Source organism: Natrix helvetica (assembly GCF_964273705.1).
Source record: "Natrix helvetica genome assembly, chromosome: 1".
NCBI lineage: Eukaryota > Metazoa > Chordata > Lepidosauria > Squamata > Natricidae > Natrix > Natrix helvetica.
The window spans coordinates 188,612,651-188,630,798 of record NC_138548.1 but is presented as its reverse complement, the minus strand read 5'-3'; the positions used below and the strand labels follow the sequence as shown (position 1 = coordinate 188,630,798).

General features: G+C 44.5%; 1 protein-coding gene across 1 annotated transcript in view; it reads left to right on the top strand.

Moving 5' to 3' along the window:
- The window catches only part of ABCA12 (ATP binding cassette subfamily A member 12), a 179,608-nt gene that overhangs the window by 46,475 nt on the left and 114,985 nt on the right, over positions 1 to 18,148 (top strand). The window contains exons 5-9 of the mRNA XM_081957386.1: positions 8,200 to 8,306; positions 9,788 to 9,967; positions 14,220 to 14,398; positions 14,797 to 14,879; positions 16,280 to 16,373. Coding sequence (XP_081813512.1) covers positions 8,200 to 8,306; positions 9,788 to 9,967; positions 14,220 to 14,398; positions 14,797 to 14,879; positions 16,280 to 16,373 — 643 coding nt within the window. The remainder of the gene's footprint in view (positions 1 to 8,199; positions 8,307 to 9,787; positions 9,968 to 14,219; positions 14,399 to 14,796; positions 14,880 to 16,279; positions 16,374 to 18,148) is intronic.

The following is an 18,148-nucleotide window of genomic DNA, read 5'->3' as shown; positions in this document are numbered from 1 at the left end:
TGAATCTACCCATTCGATCAGGCTTACTGAGGAAGGGGCTGTCTGAGGATATACAGGCATAGGGACGAATTCTACCCCCGTGGCTACCTTGAAGGGGGTAGCCCTATGCTGCTGTGCATGGCATTGTTGTACACCACTTCAGCAAAAGGCAATAGGTCTGGCCAGTTAATTTGTTGGTAGTTGACATAGCATTGCAAGTACTGCTGTATCATGAAGTTCGTGCCTTCTGCCACCTCATTGGTACTCAGATGAAAAGCTGAACCAAGGCCCTGGGAGGACCCAAATAGCTTCATGAATTCCCTCCAGAATTTGACCATAAAGTGAACCTCTTAGTCATATATATTTCTCTTTGGGATTCTGTGCAGTTGGTAAATATGTTTCAGGAACAGCTTTGCCAGTTTGTGGGCTGAGGGGAGGCCAAGACAGGCTATAAATGAGCCTGCTTGGATAAAAGATTAATCACCATCCAAATCACAGTGTTTTCCCCACTATCTGGGAATTCTACTATAAAGTCCATTGCTATCTCCTCCCAAGGTTGAGATGGCTCGTTTACTTGTTGTAGCAGCCCAGGAGGCTTCCCTGGCCTTTCCTTCATTGCAGCACATACCACACAGCTTTTTACATAGCTTTCAATGTTCTTTTTCATTCTTGACACCAAAATTGTCTCCTTGCCAGGTGCCACATTTTTAAGAATCCAAAGTGGTTGGCATGCTTGGTATCATGACTCCTCTGCAAATTCTGGACCCGGAGGGTACTGGGGATGTACAGTTTGGGGCCTTTCCATGCTAATACATCATGAAGGGTCAGGAGTTGAATGTCCCTGAGCCAGGGGTTGCCTTTGGTTGGGGCAAACAGGTAGTCCAGGCCTGTTGAGGAAGAATGCCAGATTTTCCAAGTCCCCATCAAAAGTGGCTTTCATTGGTGGGGGATCCACAGGCAGTGGCAGAGAGGATGTGCCCACAGGCCAGGGACCCAACCAAGCCCTAGGTAGTAGGGTCATGGTTGATATCCAGGCCATCTAGGCAGGAATTGAGGCTGCTAGGCCAGGCTCACTGCTCATTGCTGCTGCAGGGAGATTTGCCTTGGCCCCAGACTTGCTGCTGCCATTCACCAGGCAGGGGAGCTAGCTGTCAGGCTGCCGTGGCTGAGCTGAGACTCCAGCAGGTTGGGGATGATTGGGCCATCCAGGCTACAGTGCCCACCAGCAACTCAAACCTGCTCACTGACTCCACTCCTCGGATCTCCATATGGTCAAACCTCTTTCTTTTAGCCACTAGACAAATGATCTCTGTGTGGTAGTCAGGTATCTCTGTTCTCCCCATTTGTCCCACTCAGCAATCCTCTTTGCTTGCCATCTCAGGAGGAGGGAAGGCAAGGAGATGTCAGGGTGAACTCAGCTTCAGTGGCTTTTGGCACCCTCTTATGCCAGGCTCAATTTCTGGCTGCTGTCATCCCAGGGTGGAAGGCAAAGTGGGCTGCTGAATGGGATGAGCAGAGGGAATGGAAGTACCTAACCACCATTCACAGCCCATCCATAGTGCAACTGAGGGAGAGATTTGACCACATGGAGATCCATCGAGTGGAGCCCGTTTGCCAATCCAGGCCACCTGTGGTGACAGCAACTTGGGCAGCTCAGCCACTTCTAGCCCACCAGAGCCTGAGCCCAGCCAGCCCACCTGCCTCCTCAGCCAGTGGGGGCAGCGAGCCCCAGCCAAGGATGGAGCCCCCCATGGCAGCAGTGAGCAACCAGTACAATGGGACAACCTCAATCTCCCTTGGGATGACACGAGCAGCCACTGTGACCTTACAGCCTGGAGCCCAGATGGTTCCCAGGACCATGGGACCCTCTCTCCTCTGCCATCAGCAGATCCTTCACAAATGTTTGATGGAGACCCAGAGAAGTTGGAGTTCTTCCACAACCAGGTGTGGACTCATCTAGATCACTACATGTCAGCCTACCAGTTGGACGGGGTGATGGTGAATGCTGTGGCTGCAACCTAGAAGGGGAAGCCACAGAATGGGTGATGAGATTCCACAATGTGGAAGTGCCAGAACTAGGGAATGTCGATGCCTTCCTGTGGGAGCTTAGAGACAGATTCGAAGATGAATCCCAAGCACTGCAGGCCAAAGTGGAAATCTGAGACCTAAAGCAGAAGGACCAAGCAGTGAAAGAATATGTCTGCAAAGTGGCCAGCAACCTGAGAGAGATGCCGGACTGACTGCTGGTCTACCATTTCAAGGAAGGCCTGGACCAAGACTTACTACAGGCTTGCATCTACTGAGGGGTGGACACAAGTGGACCCATGACTGGTACCAGATGGCCATAGCACTGGCTCAAGCTAAAGCAGTACAACATGCCCTAACTGAAGCCCAAGCACAGCTAAGAAAGCCAAGAAGACCGCTGGCTCAGTCACCAACCCGGCACTGCTCCACCCACTGGTCCTCCATCTGCCCCAGCCAAGGGAAGCCCAACTGCATCATACAAGCCAAAAAAGCCACTGCATAAGGGTCGAGAGAAATCAAACCTGGCTCACCAGGCCGTAGAGGTCTCCTACGCAACAAGTGAAGGAAAGGGAACTCAGTCCAAAAGAGACCAGCAGCCTGGAAGGGTGAAGGTGAATGCAACCTGGTGGTAAGTGAAGCATCCGCCCTTTTGCCATCCCTTCAAAAATCATGGTGCCAAAGTCAGGAGTTCAGGGAGAGGTGGCCATCCTAATAGAGTCAGGCTGCACCCAGTGCCTAATTAGCCTACTGACGATGCTGAAGCTAGGGATCTGAGTGAGGAGACTGCCCCAAGCCATGAGGTTCAAGCAGGTCGATGGATCACTGATAGGAGGTGCTCCTGCAATGCACCTCACTGAGCCAGTGTGGCTAGAGATGGGCCAACACTGGGAGATTATCCAATTCATGATAGTCCAAAAATCACCAAGGCCATAATTCTGGGACTGTCCTGCCTAGATAAGTGGGGTCTGGCAATCTGATGGGAAGGGGAGAGAGAAAAATGAGTCTGGGAAGAGGCCCTCTCTCTCCTCAAAACAGCCTGGTAGGAGGAACTGTCCAACACCGAGCAGGAACTGAAGGAAGCAAATGCCTGAAAGCCACATCAGAGCAACCTCCAGGGACCCAGATAATCCCCAAGAAATACCAGGGCATTTAGTGAGAAAGAATGTGATGTGCTACCCCCCCCCCACTACTGTGTGATCATGATCCTGCCAGGTGTGAAACTCCCCAAAACAAAGGAAATGACTCCAAAGGAAATGAAGGATCTAAGGGACTACATTGACAAATAACTAGCCAGAGGCTTCATCCAACTGGCAAAATCCCAGGTGGCCACTCCTGTACTATTAAAGGAGGAAAAAGATTGCACAATGGGATTATGTATTGATTTTACAGGGATAAATGCCATGTGTGTGTAGAGCATGTACCCAATTCCCCTAGACTCAACAGTGAGTCTTGTGAGTCCACTCTGGGAGGATTTAGACAGGTTGCGTGGAAGGCTGCGACCCACCACATGTTCATTGGACCCGTGTCCCTCCTGGCTGGTACTGGCATCCTGGGAGGTGACACGAGGCTGGCTTCTGGGCCTGGTGAACGCCTCGTTGGGTGAGGGAGCCTTACCTACCGTCTTGAAAGAGGCGGTGGTGAGGCCCTTACTCAAGAGGCCTTCACTCGACCCAATGGAGCTAGCTAATTATCGTCCAGTCTCCAACCTCCCTTTTTTGGCGAAGGTTGTTGAGAATGTGGTGGCGCAGCAGTTTCCGCGTCACCTCGATGAATCCGATTATCTAGACCCACGCCAGTCCAGCTTCCGACCCGGGCACAGCACTGAGACAGCCTTGGTCGCGTTGGTTGATGATCTCTGGAGGGCCAGAGATAGAGGTTGTTCCTCTATCCTGGTCCTATTAGATCTCTCAGCGGCTTTTGATACCATCGACCATGGTATCCTTCTGCGCCGGCTGGAGGGGATGGGAGTCGGAGGCACCGTGTTACGGTGGTTCGACTCTTACCTCTCTGGCCGGATGCAATATGTGTTGACAGGGGGGCAGAGATCGACCCCAAGGCCACTCTCTTGTGGGGTGCCGCAGGGGTCGGTTCTCTCGCCCCTTCTGTTCAATGCATACGTGAAGCCGCTGGGCGAGATCATCCGTGGTTTTGGGGTTGAATACCATCTGTACGCTGATGATACGCAGCTGTACATTTCAACCCCAAACCACCCCAACGAGGCTGTCGCAGTGATGTCCCGGTGTCTGGAAGCCGTCGGGGTCTGGATGGGGGACAACAGACTCAAACTCAACCCCTCCAAGACTGAGTGGCTGTGGCTTCCGGCACCTCGGTTCAGCCAGCTGACTCCATCGCTGGCCATAGGGGACGAGCTACTGCCCCCTGTGGAACGGGCGCGCAATTTGGGCGTCCTCCTAGATGCACGGCTGTCAATGGATGACCATGTGGCAGCCGTGGCAAGGGGGGCGTTCCACCAGGTTTGCCTGGTGCGCCAATTGCGCCCCCTACTGGACTGGGATGCCCTACGCACAGTCACTCATGCGCTGGTGACGTCTCGCCTAGATTACTGTAATGCTCTCTACATGGGGCTTCCCTTGGGACGCGCCCGGAGACTGCAGCTAGTCCAGAACGCGGCCGCGCGGGTTATCATGGGGAGGTCTAGATACTCCCACGTAACACCGCTCCTGCACGAGCTGCACTGGCTACCTGTGGTTTTTCGGGTGCGTTTCAAGGTCCTGATTACTATCTTTAAAGCGCTCCATGGCTCAGGGCCTAGTTACTTGGGGGATCGCATCCTCCCACATACATCCCTGCGGCCAATCCGCTCTCACAGGGAGGGCCTTCTCCAGGTGCCGTCCACTAGGCAATGCCAGCGGGCGGCGCCAAGGAGTAGAGCCTTCTCTGTGATGGGCCCAACCCTCTGGAATGACCTCCCCCCCGACATTAGAACCACCTTGGACTTCCGCTCCTTCCGACAAAAATTGAAGACTCACCTGTCCCGATTAGCTGGCCTGGCATGATTATAAATGTTACATCTATGAACTCCTGGTAGTATATTCTCATCTGGTTATTTTAAGGGTAATGTTTTAGTTTTGATTGTTTTTAGGGCTTTTAGCCTCATATTTATTCTTCTGTACAGTACTCTTAATTTTAACCTCCTCCACATACATACATATATCTATAGTTCTATTTATATTTGTATTTTATCTGTTATTTATTGTGGACTGTACACCGCCCCGAGTCCCTTTTTGGGAGAGGGGGCGGTTTAGAAATGTGAATAAATAAATAAATAATAATAGCAAAGGGAAAGTTAGACTTTAGAGAGGCATACTACAGAGTGGGGATCAAAGAAGAGGACAAATGGAAGACTGCATTTAACTGCCCACTGGGGAGCTTCAAGTTCAAAGTAATGTCATTTGGGATCCAAGGAGCCCCTGTGGTGGTTATGAAACTCATCTGGGAGAAGGAGTTGTTGGCTATCAAGGTGGCATTTGAGGCCTGGAGGCATCACCTGGAGGGGGCCAGGCATCGGGTCAAGGTCCGGACGGATCATCGGAATTTGGAGTTTTTGACGACAGCGCGTAAGCTGAACCAACGCCAAATCTGGTGGTCTCTGTTCTTTGCCCGGTTCAATTTCAAGGTAACGTACATCCCCAGTGCATTGAATCAAAGGGCGGATGCCCTGTCTAGAAAGCCGGAGTACTCTGACCCTGCAGACTCACTTCCACCTCGGACGGTTCTACCCGTCAAGTCCTTCGCTGCAGTTCAGGAACCCGTGGATTTACGGTCTCTGATACGGGATGCGTAGCGGAACGACGAGTGGGTGGAACTACGGTGGGCAGAGGTAGGGCCGACCTCCCCGTGGACCTTTGACTCCGTGGACTGGTTCTCTCCCAGCGTCATGACACTCCAGCAGCAGGACATTTTGGCCTTTTCCAAACATTGCACCTGGTCTCCCGTATGTTCTGGTGGCCCCGCTTGCGACACGATGTGCAGACATACGTCACGTTGTGTGTGCAGTGTCGACAGGCCAAGTCAGCAATGGGAGCTCCTCCAGGCTTGTTGCAGCCATTGCCGACCCCAGACAGACCCTGGGGGGCTGTGTCCATGGATTTCTTGATGGAACTCCCTCCGTCATCAGGTTTTACCATGGTCCTTGTGATGGTGGACATGCTCACCAAGATGGCGCATTTCATCCCCTGCCAGAGATTGCCAACAGCCCGCGCCACCGCCCGCATGTTCATCCAGCACGTGTTCCGGCTGCACGGCCTACCTGACCGGGTCGTCTCAGATTGTGGGACACAATTCACGGCCCAGTTCTGGAAAGGGCTGATGGCCGCTCTAGACGTCCAAGTTTGTTTATCCTTGGCGCACCATCCCGAAACCGATGGGGGGACGGAGAAGGTGATTGGGATTCTTGAACAATATCTGCGCTGCTTTGTGAACCAGCAACAGAACGATTGGGCGGAGTACCTGGCCGTGGCAGAGTTTGCGGTTAACAACTCGCAGCATACCTCCACACGGACGACGCCTTTCATGGCAAACGTCAGGTACCACCCTCGCTTTTTCCCTCCCACCCCTGTGGACTCTCCGGTCCCTGCAGCGCAGGACTTCCTCTCTGAGCTCCAGGCGGTTCACCAAGTGGTGCGCCACTATCTGAATCAGGCTAAGGAGGATTACAAGCGGGTAGCGGATAAGTCCCGACGTGCGGTGCTGGAATTGGTTGTGGGAGATAGCATGTGGCTGTCCACACGGCATCTTCTGTCCCACTGGCCCACGAAGAAATTGGACCACCGGTATCTTGGGCCGTTCCCTGTGGAGACCGTTATCAACCCGGTGGCCTATCACCTGACCCTCCCACGCTCGATGCGAGTGCACCCGGTGTTTCATCGCTCGCTTCTGATCCCTGAGCAGTCGGCTTGTCCTCTCCGCTGACCCTCTTACCCCCATCTGTCATCGCGTGAGGTGCTCTCAGCTGCTGATAATTAGACTCCTCTCCAGACTATAAAGGGACTGCTTGTGGACACACCCTTTGCAGGAATCAACTGATCATTGGAGTTGGAGAAGCTCTCAGATCTGTGTCGTACTTTGGCAGGCTGGATTGCTGCCAAAGGGTTTACCTGGATTGCTGCCAATCTGTTCCCTGGACCTTGGCAGGCAGGAGTGCTGCTAAGGTGGTTATCTGGAGCTTGGTAGCTGGATTGCTGCCAAGGGGTGTCGCTGTAGCTGGATTGCTGCCCAGAGTGCTATCTTGACCTTGGCAGGCTGGATTGCTGCCAAGGTGGAACCCGTATGTCAATAAACATCTTGAAGAGACTTTGTGTTGGAGTGACTTGGTATACGAGAGCGGGGGGTGGGGGTCAGAACAGCCGACTATCAACTTTGAACTGAACCTGGCAGCAACCATTTTTCTGTTCCTCAGTTGCCACACAGAGGGGGAAGGAGGTTGAAATTCCTTACTAGACATAACAAAGAGCTTTCTCATGATAACCAACTGGCAACAGCTAAGGTTGGGGAAGGAGTGCCTGGAGAACCCGCCAGTTAACCCAGTTGGCCAACGTGACCTGTGACACTTAGGGATGGGGTTATTTCCTATTTTAATTATACTGAAACTGCGGGAAAGGTTTAGAATTGGTTTTCCTTGAGAGCTGTGCCAATATGAAATACTCTATAAAGAAGATCTTTGAGAAGGATTCCAGTCTCAATTGTTCTTATTTGCTTAGGTTCATTAGTTGGAGCTTTGACACCTCTACTTAAATATTAGAATCTCATTGCTTTCAAGATATGTTTCCTTCTCCTGATAAATTATATGCCAGAGATATACATATTAGAAAACAGTACTCTGGAAAGTATATTATGTTGGACATATCCAGTGGTGGGTTCTGGATCCTTTTGCAACTGGTACAACGGGGCTGGGCATCCACCACGCGCATGTGTGCTGTGCACGTATGTGCACCCACCGCCTGCGACAGTCCAGCTTCTCGGCAGAGTTTCGCGCAAGTGCCGTATGCTGCATGAGCATGCGCAAATGGCTCAGTTGGGTCAAATACAACTGAGGAATGCAGGTGGGTGGGTGGGCCCTCCGAAGCACCATACCGGAACAGTGCCTGCTGCTCCCCCTCTTTGTGATACTTTATAATTTATCCCAGGTTTTATATTTTAATGGTGAGGTAAAACATTTTCTTCTTTCACTTACAGAGATACTTGATTCAACATTCACTCGGAAAGTTTTTATTGAAAATATTTCATCATCAACCAACTATGACAGAATATACTTGCTTAACAAGATTCTCACTTTAGCAGAGGTAATTGTATAAATATAAGGAGTCATCTTTAAATGCCCCATTTTACCTAAAGTTAATGTAGGTATATACATTTTAATATTTTTATGAGGAAATAAAATAAATATTTAAGTTTTAAAAAGCACCCACATTTCATTTGCTTATGCTATGAGTATACTCCCATATGTGCTGAATATAGCAAAAATGATAATTCTGATTATCCAATAAAAATAAAATAATGTATATTAGTGTTGCAAATAGTACAGCATGAAGCAAATTTATTTGTATTTAAATTTAAAATAACTGAAATCTTAACCATCTTGAAAAAAGCTAGGGTATCTCATCTTCTAGGTCAGCTTCAAACTTCATGCTGGTTTTCAAGTGAAACATAAAATAAGAGAAAAAAGTGTATATTTCTAAAAGGCTATATGCACCTGGAAGCCACAGCACCTGAAATGTTAGATGATGTTAGCAGAAGTATCAATTGTGCTCATCCACCAGGAAAGCCCACCACCTGCTGGTTTACTGATAATGCAACAGCTATTCCATTTGTAGAGCTATTTATTACCTCCCTCTCTTCCAATAATAGAAATGACTGATTGGATTGGATTTATAATCAGTCTTTTGTGCAAAAGCTCATGGCAGCATTATACAGTGCTCCATCTTTCTATATCTTTGCAGCATTGTTGAAGTCACAACCCAATAGTCCCTTGCTTTAAAAAAATTATTAATTTATTTTTAGCAAGGGACCATTCCAATGCTAAGTAGTTGTTATTTTAGAAAAATTCCCTAGTTGCAAAGTGTGGCCTGTTTTCCACTGAATGAAATTCTAGTCATTTTATGAAAAATTATGGTTATCAGAAGCATGCACAGAAGTAGTGATCATATATAAAGTATTTTTATTTTGTTCAAATGAACTTTCCTTGAACACAGACTGAGACAAATATGCATAACTACATGTAAATAGGCCTGGGGAGTATCTGTGGACTTTTGGGGTTGTGGGAAAGATTCTAGTAAGTAACTTCCTTCATTTTTATAAAAAGGAATGAAAAAAGCCTGATTCACAGACCTGATGAGTGGGAGGGACACTGAATTATTTTCCATTTTGGAGAAAGGAAGAGTACTCTGGAAAGTATATTATGACACGGTTAAGTGAATCTGGTTTCCCCATTGACTTTCCTTGTCAGAAGGTCACAAAAGTGATCAGATAGCCCTGGGATATTGCAACCATCATAAAGAGTCAGTTGCCAAAATATCTAAATTTTGATCATGTGACCATGGTGCTGCTGCAATGATCGTAAGTGTGAAAAACAGTCATAAGTCATTTTTTTCAGTGCTGTTGTAAATTTGAACAGTCACTAAACGATGTTGTAAGTCAAGGACTACCTGTATCATGTTCTTCCAAACATTTGATCAACTCATTTTAGAAAATCTGTATCTAGTCAGACTGAACAAAATAATTTTATTTCATTACCTTTAAATGCAATTTTACTATTTGGATGCAGAAACAAGACTCTTCTCAAGCAAACCTTAAAGTTGCTATCTGTGAGGTTCTATCAGTGAATGCATCTTTGCAAGGTCTCCTTTCGGAAGCTCTTGGAAGAAACATCTATCAGCCATTCTGCCTCAACAATATGTCTCTTCTGGAGTCATTTTTTCAAGAACTCAGAACTCATATTTCAAAAGTAAGTATCCATCCATCTCTCATTCCTTTTCTTCCCCCTCCCCCCTTTGTGAGGAGAATATAGTTTACTATATATAACTTTCATAAACTGTTTAGAAAAGAGTTCCCTTCATCCATTTTTTAAAATCTAACAGCTTTTCCACACTCTATCTATTTGGTTACCCTGCATGCACAAATTTGAAGCTGGTTATTTTGTAAAAGAAAAAAAATAGAGTCATGGATGAAAGAGTTGCAATTATATGTCTGAAAACAGGAACATAACTTCTTTCAGCTCAAGGATAAAGGCAAACCATGAAAAATATTGGTACTTGTTAAATAGAAATCCCGCCCATATGATGCCAGTAGATATGGGTATTTAAATAGTGGCCTGCTCTGACATTGAGAAAAAAGGGGTGGGTGGGTGGGAGGAGCCAACTATGTTAGGCTAGCAAATTACATAAACAAGAGATACTGAGTTTTCCTTTTCCTATGATTAGCTTACCTGAAATTCAGTTGATTTACGGTAATCAATATGAGCTGAGTCAAAATCATAGAATCAAGAGAGCTGGAAGGTGCCATTTTATTCACTAATTAAATTTCAGGATAGGAATTCACAGGAAGAAAGGAAGAGAAGTATCAGTATAAGTCATAGGAAGAGTTCAATTCTCCTCACCTGGATGGTCCTTTTCTTTAAAACTGCTTTTCTACTATCTGCCATCTCTGTATGTATCTCTTGGTTCATACATATCTTTAAACTAGTAAAAGATCCTCAGCAGGCAGGAAAAAATTCAAAGGAGAGAAAATTCTGTATTCTTTTTTTTTGCCAAAAACTTTTTAATTTTTAATTTTCAAAACAAACATAAAAATCCTCCTTCTTTACATCCTGTAGAAAGTGTATCAGTTGGTTACAAAAGGTTTTTGTGCATCTCTTCTACCATCATCAAGTATAATTCATATTAACTCTAGTATCTTAACTCAAATGTTTATACATATTACCATCATCATACCTCCACTTTTATTTGATTATAATTGTTTAAATGTCCTCCATCATAAAATATAGCAAAATTTAATACATAACCACATACTGGCATTTCATTTACTAATTCATAAAATCCTCCATTAACATTAAATCCTTATATCCTATTCTAGCTAAGCATCCATAATATTTAATAACAATGTTTTCTAATCCTCCTTTCCAAATTGCTGTTTACAATTTACATCCAATTTCCTTATATTATACCCATACATATATATAAATTATTATTATTATCCTTTCTTTACTTGGCTATATCCTATATCATAGCATTTCCCCCCTAATAATCTGAATTTAACTGTGTCTAGTTTAGTTCTTTTTTTATTGTTATTATTATTATTGACCTTTATATATAATCCAAAAGGATTTCTAGCCTTCCCTTCACGGGTATCATTCAATACTCATATCCAATTATTGCTTATCATAACACTACACATTGTATACAGTATTATCATTATCAATTTTTTATTTTATACCTATTATCACTAGATTTCACTAGGTTTAGCTAGTCATTTTAAATTATACTCTTCCATCTATCAACCTGTATCTTTCCAATAACAAAACAATCTTATGTCCTCTGCCATTTGTGGTATCAATCTTCTGAGCTTTTTCTTAATCAGCTTTGTACGGACTAGTCCTAGCAACTCCTTGCTTGTAAGATCTCTCATATAATCCTGATACCCTCTTTCTGCTTCTTTATTCCTCTTGTCTTTAGTTGTCAGCAGCTGGCACCTCCGCCCATGGTAGGGGCGGCTGCGCCATCCCCTCCGCTCAGAGCACCTGAACTGGGCCACGTGTTACCTCTGCTGCCTCCTCCTCCTCTTTTGAGAAGCCATGAGGCGTTTTTTTCCTGCTCCCGCCTCCTCCGCCACCTTTCTACTGGCTCCCGTGGCCTCATGGCTCCTCAAAAGCACAGCGGATGAGGAGGGGGCAGGGGTAACACGGGCCCAGCTCAGGTGCTCCAAGCGGAGGGGGAGGCACTGCTGCCACGGGCAGGGGCGCCAGCGGGAGGAGGCAGCAGTTATTCTAGTGGCGGTGGGGGCTTTGGGGGTTCACTTCACTAGGACTGGCTGCCCACAAAGGACCTCCCCAGCCTTGCTTTGCTCAACACGGGGCGACTGACAATAGTTTGAGCGGGCGCGGCCGGCACAAACTACCATCAGTTGCCTCGCGCTCATCAAAACAAGTCCGGGGAGGTCCTTTGTGGGCGGCCAGTTCTAGCTGCCTGCAAAGGACCTCCCCTGCTTCCGGAGCCTGTGACAGTAGAAATCACTGCGCGGCAGTTGCAAACTGCTGCACGGTGTTTTCTTGTCACGTGCGCAGTCGCGCACCTTACCAAAACCCGGGACTTTTTAAAAACGCCAAGGGCCACGGGACAAATTATAAAAAATCGGGACTGTCCCGCCAAAAGTGGGATGTCTGGTCACCTTACTTTACTGGTCCATAGATGAAAGCTTAGCATTCCATTTCCCCCTCCCTCCTCCTGCTTGAAGAAGCTCAGAAGAAATAAAGTGATTCAACCTTGATAAGGATGATAAGCAAGGTGCTAAAACCATTCCTTAAGTTTAACCATCTTCCTCCTTCACATGTAACCAGCTTGTAGAAAAATAATCACTTATCAATTATAGGGTATCAGCTAGACTGGGGTTGGACTGGCTGCAGGGCTCTGCCCATTCTTACATTCTTTTCTAAGCCCCTCCTTCTGTACACCATTCCATTGTGCATATTTGATGTGAATAAAAGTCAAAAAGGTAAAATGGGATTTTGATCCCAAAATTCTACTGTTCCAGTAGTTAAGCCTTATGCTATACCCTACAAATAATTTACAATATTAATAGACAAGCAATTTAGCACTATGCACAATTCTGGGCCAATGGCACAGTGCTGTTGTATTACTATCTTGAAGCAGATCCCCAAGAAAATTAGGGAAAAAAGGAAAAATTATTCGCAACTAGCGAATAAATTATACCAGAAGGGGCTGGTTGATGCCTGAAGGTATGTTGATATTCTGGGAGGAGACAAGAGTTAGAATTAACACACCCATAGAGGCACAGGCCTTTATGGAAAAAAACAAAATACACCTAGAAAAAACAGAAGATCCTACAACGGATATGCAGGACACGGGAGGGGCCGGAGCTCTGCCAGCGGGGGGAGAAGGGGCAATACCAAGAAAGCTCAGATCACAAAAATGAATAAGAAAATCTCGTTGATATAAACTGACCGAAAGTAATAATGGAATTAACATGTGGACAATATATTACTATGTATTAAATTGATTGAAAGTATCAATAGAACTAATATGCTGATTATATATGACTATGTATTAATGATTTATACTCAGATGTATACTATGAGTTTGGAGGGAGGGGGCGTCTACCACACTTTGCAACTGCCAAAATTTGTACACCTTTCCACTACCTTTTTCCTTGCAAATTTTGAAAAAACCAATAAAACTTTGTTTTAAAAAAAACAGCAGGGTGGTGGTAGATGAGGAGAGGGAGAGTTGTGTTTGCATGAAGCTGTAATGGCTAAAAAGCCATATTCTGATCTTATCCATCCCTAGTTACCTGATACAATGGGTGCTAACAGTGTCATGCACTTTGTATGTCTTGTGATTGATAAGTTTAGAGAGAAAAAGACAAATATAAAGCTATTGTGGCAATAATTGTGGCAACTTAAACTGTCTCATTCTGGGAGTGGGGATGAGATGAAGGTACACTGTGAGTCAGTTACCAAGCATTTGAGTTGCAATCACATGACTGGAGCTGCTGCAATGGTTACAACTTTGAGAATGGACAAGTTTTTTTAAGTTCCCCTTGTTCAGCACTGTGATAGCTTTGAATGAATGAATGAATAAATGTAACCTAAGAATGATCTATGTGTTGGACAGTAAGTGAATGCCAGGACCATTAAGTGAAGTCATTTCAATCAGCATTTTTTTGCTGGAAACTGAAAAAAACACCAGACACTGTCAAAAAATGTAATACATTGCAGTCAGGTTACCATGGGATGTACAAATCATTATAAAGGCAAACCGTTTGCCCAAATCATTATAAAGGCAAACCGTTTGCCCAAAGCACGATCATGTGATGGGGATTGTGTGGTTGTCCTAAGTCCAAAAACCTCATAAGTAGCTGTGGTGAGGGAGAGGTCAAATCAAACAGTCATTAAGTGGGCAGTCATAACTTGAGAACTACTTATACTCACATTTTAAAAGGTGTTCTTTCACTTCTCTTTCTAGTTACAGAAGCATCCTTCTTTTCAGATGGCTTTTGTCCAGGAAGCTATATCATTTTTATCACTCATCTCCCAAGTGCAGAATGAAACTTCTATATGGAACCTCTTCCTGATGACTCCAGATATCATTCATGGTACTACCATAGTTAGAGACATGGTTGATACTCTTCACAGCAGGAAAAGGTAAAAGAGATGGAAGCTAGAAACTGTTGTGCCTAGGATTTCACTTACAGTACTTTTTGACTATTACAGAAATAAACCCAGTTTTGATGAACTGAGATAATTTAAGGGCTTTTTTCTAAATATCAAATTGCGTCCAATTATTCCACAATGGATGGTGATTACTTCCATATGAAATTAAAATAAGGTGGTAAAATTTGATCATTATTAATAGCCGGCGGCTATTAATTCTAGTTCTTTCAAGATTTTTTTAGAGACATTGTTTAAACACTTTAAAAAAGTGCATATCATAGAGGAGCTGAGCATGTCCCTTACAGGGAAAAATACTATGAGCCGGGATTGGCTCATGCCTGATTTCATTGCATCATCATACTTAGGTCTTTTCTTTTCTTGCTTTAAAGGTTATTTATGAAGAGGAGTAATAGTCCCCAAATGATTCTAAATATGACTAGCTGGATATCTACTTTGAACTGTTCAGAACAAGGTAAGACTAGTCCATTTGTTGTACCTGATCAGAGACCTAAGTAATGTTACTTTATTTTTTTAGTTATCAAATTTCCATATCATCCACCACACTTGGTTGACTCTGGATGTTTTGCAAGTAAAACAAAATCATATAAAAGTCATAGTTTAGAACAAAATTGAAAACCAAATTGAAACAGAGTTAATGGAACTATTGAAATGTTAATAGATAGAGGAAGTACCTTCAGCCCACCCACCCACCCCTGCTCCAATGCTTGCATAGACCCCCATGCCAATTGGCAGAGCCAACCTTGAAACTCTTCTAAAAGGCTAGGAGAGTGGTGCCCTATCTAGTCTCTGGGGCAAGTTGTTCCACAGGGCAGGGAACAATGGCAGAGAAGGGGCTCTTCTTAGACCCCACTAGTTGAATTTCTTTAAGTGATGGGATCTACAACATAACTTCCCTGCTTATGTAAGTGGAATGAGTTGGTTGAATGAAATGGAAACTCTAGTAGGTAGATCCAAATCCTTGTATTACAGGTTGGTAATAAATCATAGGACATGGAGGCTCAGTGGCTAAGATGTTGAGCTTGTCGATCAGAAAGGTTGGCAGTTCGCCGGTTTGAATCCCTAGTGCCGTGTAATGGAGTGAGCTCCCATTACTTGTCCCAGCTTCTGCCAACCTAGCAGTTCGAAAACATGTAAAAGTACAAAGTAGAAAAATAGAGACCACCTTTGGTGGGAAGGTAACAGTGTTCTGTGCACCTGTGGCGTTTAGTCATGCTAGTCACATGACCATGGATATGTCTTCAGACAGTGCTGGCTCTTCAGCTTTGAAATGGAGATGAGCACCGCCCTCTAGAGTCGGGAACAACTAGCACATATGTGTGAGGGGAACCTTTACCTTTACCTTAAGGTAAAGGGTCTTGCTTCAGGTCTCTTACATAGTTAATTGAATATGGTGAATATTTTTCCCCAATACATTATTCAGCAAATAAATGCTAACATTGCTATACAATATTACAGCCAATGTATAAGATTCTAATTTTAAATATTACTCCATTAAATTTGAAAACGGTTCCCTTCATTCATTCTTCCTGATGATCACTGGCTATGATATGTCAGTCCCAATTTATCTAACTAGATTTCTCAATAAGCAAACATATACTGCATAATGATCTGAAACAACTCTGAAAACAAATATTAGCCAGCTTAAGGTGGAAAACATGTTTTGTTTTCTCTGGAAAACCATACAAAAATCCCAGAGAGGTATTTATGAGGTTTATTCCAATGCTATTATTTTACAAGCAGAGAGATGGAACATACATTTTATGTAATAAAATAATAGTGCCCTCTCACAGTTGAAAGATAATAATTAAAACTAGTAATTTAACTTGTTTATTTGTCGGCTTGTTTTTTTAGATAAAAATAATTTGGCAGTAAATTACATTTGTGAACAACCCATTTCCTTGAAAAAGATTCTGATTTTATTTGCTAAAATGAAAGAAGTTCTAAGGTGAGTTCTGAGTTAAAATCATTCTTTCTCCTGCTATAAAATGTTATTTCAAAAGGAATGGACGATTTTCCAGAAACTACTCTGTTTTCTTCCAATCATGTGAGTATTTCTCTAGTTTCTCTTATATTGTTCATTAAACAAATGCACGGGCCATTAGGCAGAACATAATGTGACTAAGGGATGGAGGAAACAACAGGAGGCTTAGTCCAGACACAAGCACACCAAGGAGACCTCTGCCTCCCACTGAGATATCCCATGCTCTCCCCCTGTCCCCTGGGCTCCCCAAAGCCCTAAGGGCCTCCTCCATACCCCACCATCACCACTATTGCACAGTTACCTTTTGAAGATATCCAGAATTCAGGAAGTTGGAGTATAGAAGAGTGCTGTTGCTTAGGGAGCTAGGGGTTCCTAGAATTCCTTAGCTCCCTGAACACCAGCGTAACATTCTACCCCTTTGAAAGAAAGAAGCTGCTTTACTGAGTTACTCCACAAATCACGAACATTTCCTCTTCATGCTGGATAGAAAAGACTATATTTTGTAACCTTATCTGGCTGAGAACAATGCAGCTACTTTGCATAGTACAGAAGCTCAGGTTTCACAACACAAAAAAGGAGGCTGCTGGAATCCTCCCATGTGATCTCCTCCACCCCAGCCTCCTGAGTTCTGCTAATCTTCAGAAGGTAAGTGTGGGATTGTGAGGGGTAGAAGAGAGCTGTTTGGAATTTGGTGGGCAGACAAAGCAGGCCCAGCGTCTTTGGAGACCCAATAGGGCAAGATGGAGGGGGGAATAGATATGTGGGTGTGTTGCAGTCTCTCTGTAAGGTTAAGAATTCTCTACAACCCAGTCATTCATAAGGTGAGTGACCAGGTTGGTTCTGTAGAATTTGTAACTTTGAAACTGGGTTGTATATAGGGGGCTTGTGTGTGTGTGTGGAGGGGGGGTTGTTGAAACTTTGAATGGACAATAAATGATCTATTGTACCTTGAGAATTACCTGTATACGCATGTAAAAGCTAGTATTCACACAAGATCAACAGAACAACTATACAAGTCTACCCAAAAATGAGTTCCATTGTTTTTAATGCATTTTTTAATTTATAAACTAAATGTATGAATGACTTTAGCATGTGACAATACACTTTATAAAAATATAATTCAATGGAATATGCATGAAATTTGAACTGTCACATTTCAATTGAGTATGGAGCTGCTTCAAGGGTAGCTACCTCTGCTGAAAATGCTCCCATGTGTCAGTAGGAGCTACTATTTTCACCCTGATTGAAGCAGTAAAGGAATAGATTAACTCTCTCCTATAGATCAGCAATCATATCTTTTGCAGTACAGTACAGTACTGTAAGCATTTAAGAAACATCCACTGACATCAATAATAGCTATTATCAGAGTTTTTAAATGTTTATAATTCAAAGAGAGGGTTGATTAGAAAAAAGGAATCTGGGAACCAATGTTCCCTCTAATTTCTTTTCAGTGTGCGCAGAAAATTATAGTGTTTGAGTGGCATATTTTCATGCCTGAGCACCTGAACTTTGCGCCTCTTCCCTCCCAGGCCTCTCTCTCTCTCTCTCTCCCTCTCTCCCTCCCTCCCTCCCTCCCCCCTCTCTCTCTGTGAGAGAGGGGGGGGAGAAGGAGAGAGAGAGAGGCCTGGGAGGGAAGAGGCGCAAAGTTCAGGTGAACGTTCCTTCCCCTTTTTGCCTGTTTCCAGGCAAGGCTATAAGAGCTTCAAGGTGGAGCTTTTAATGCAGATGCAGATTTAAGC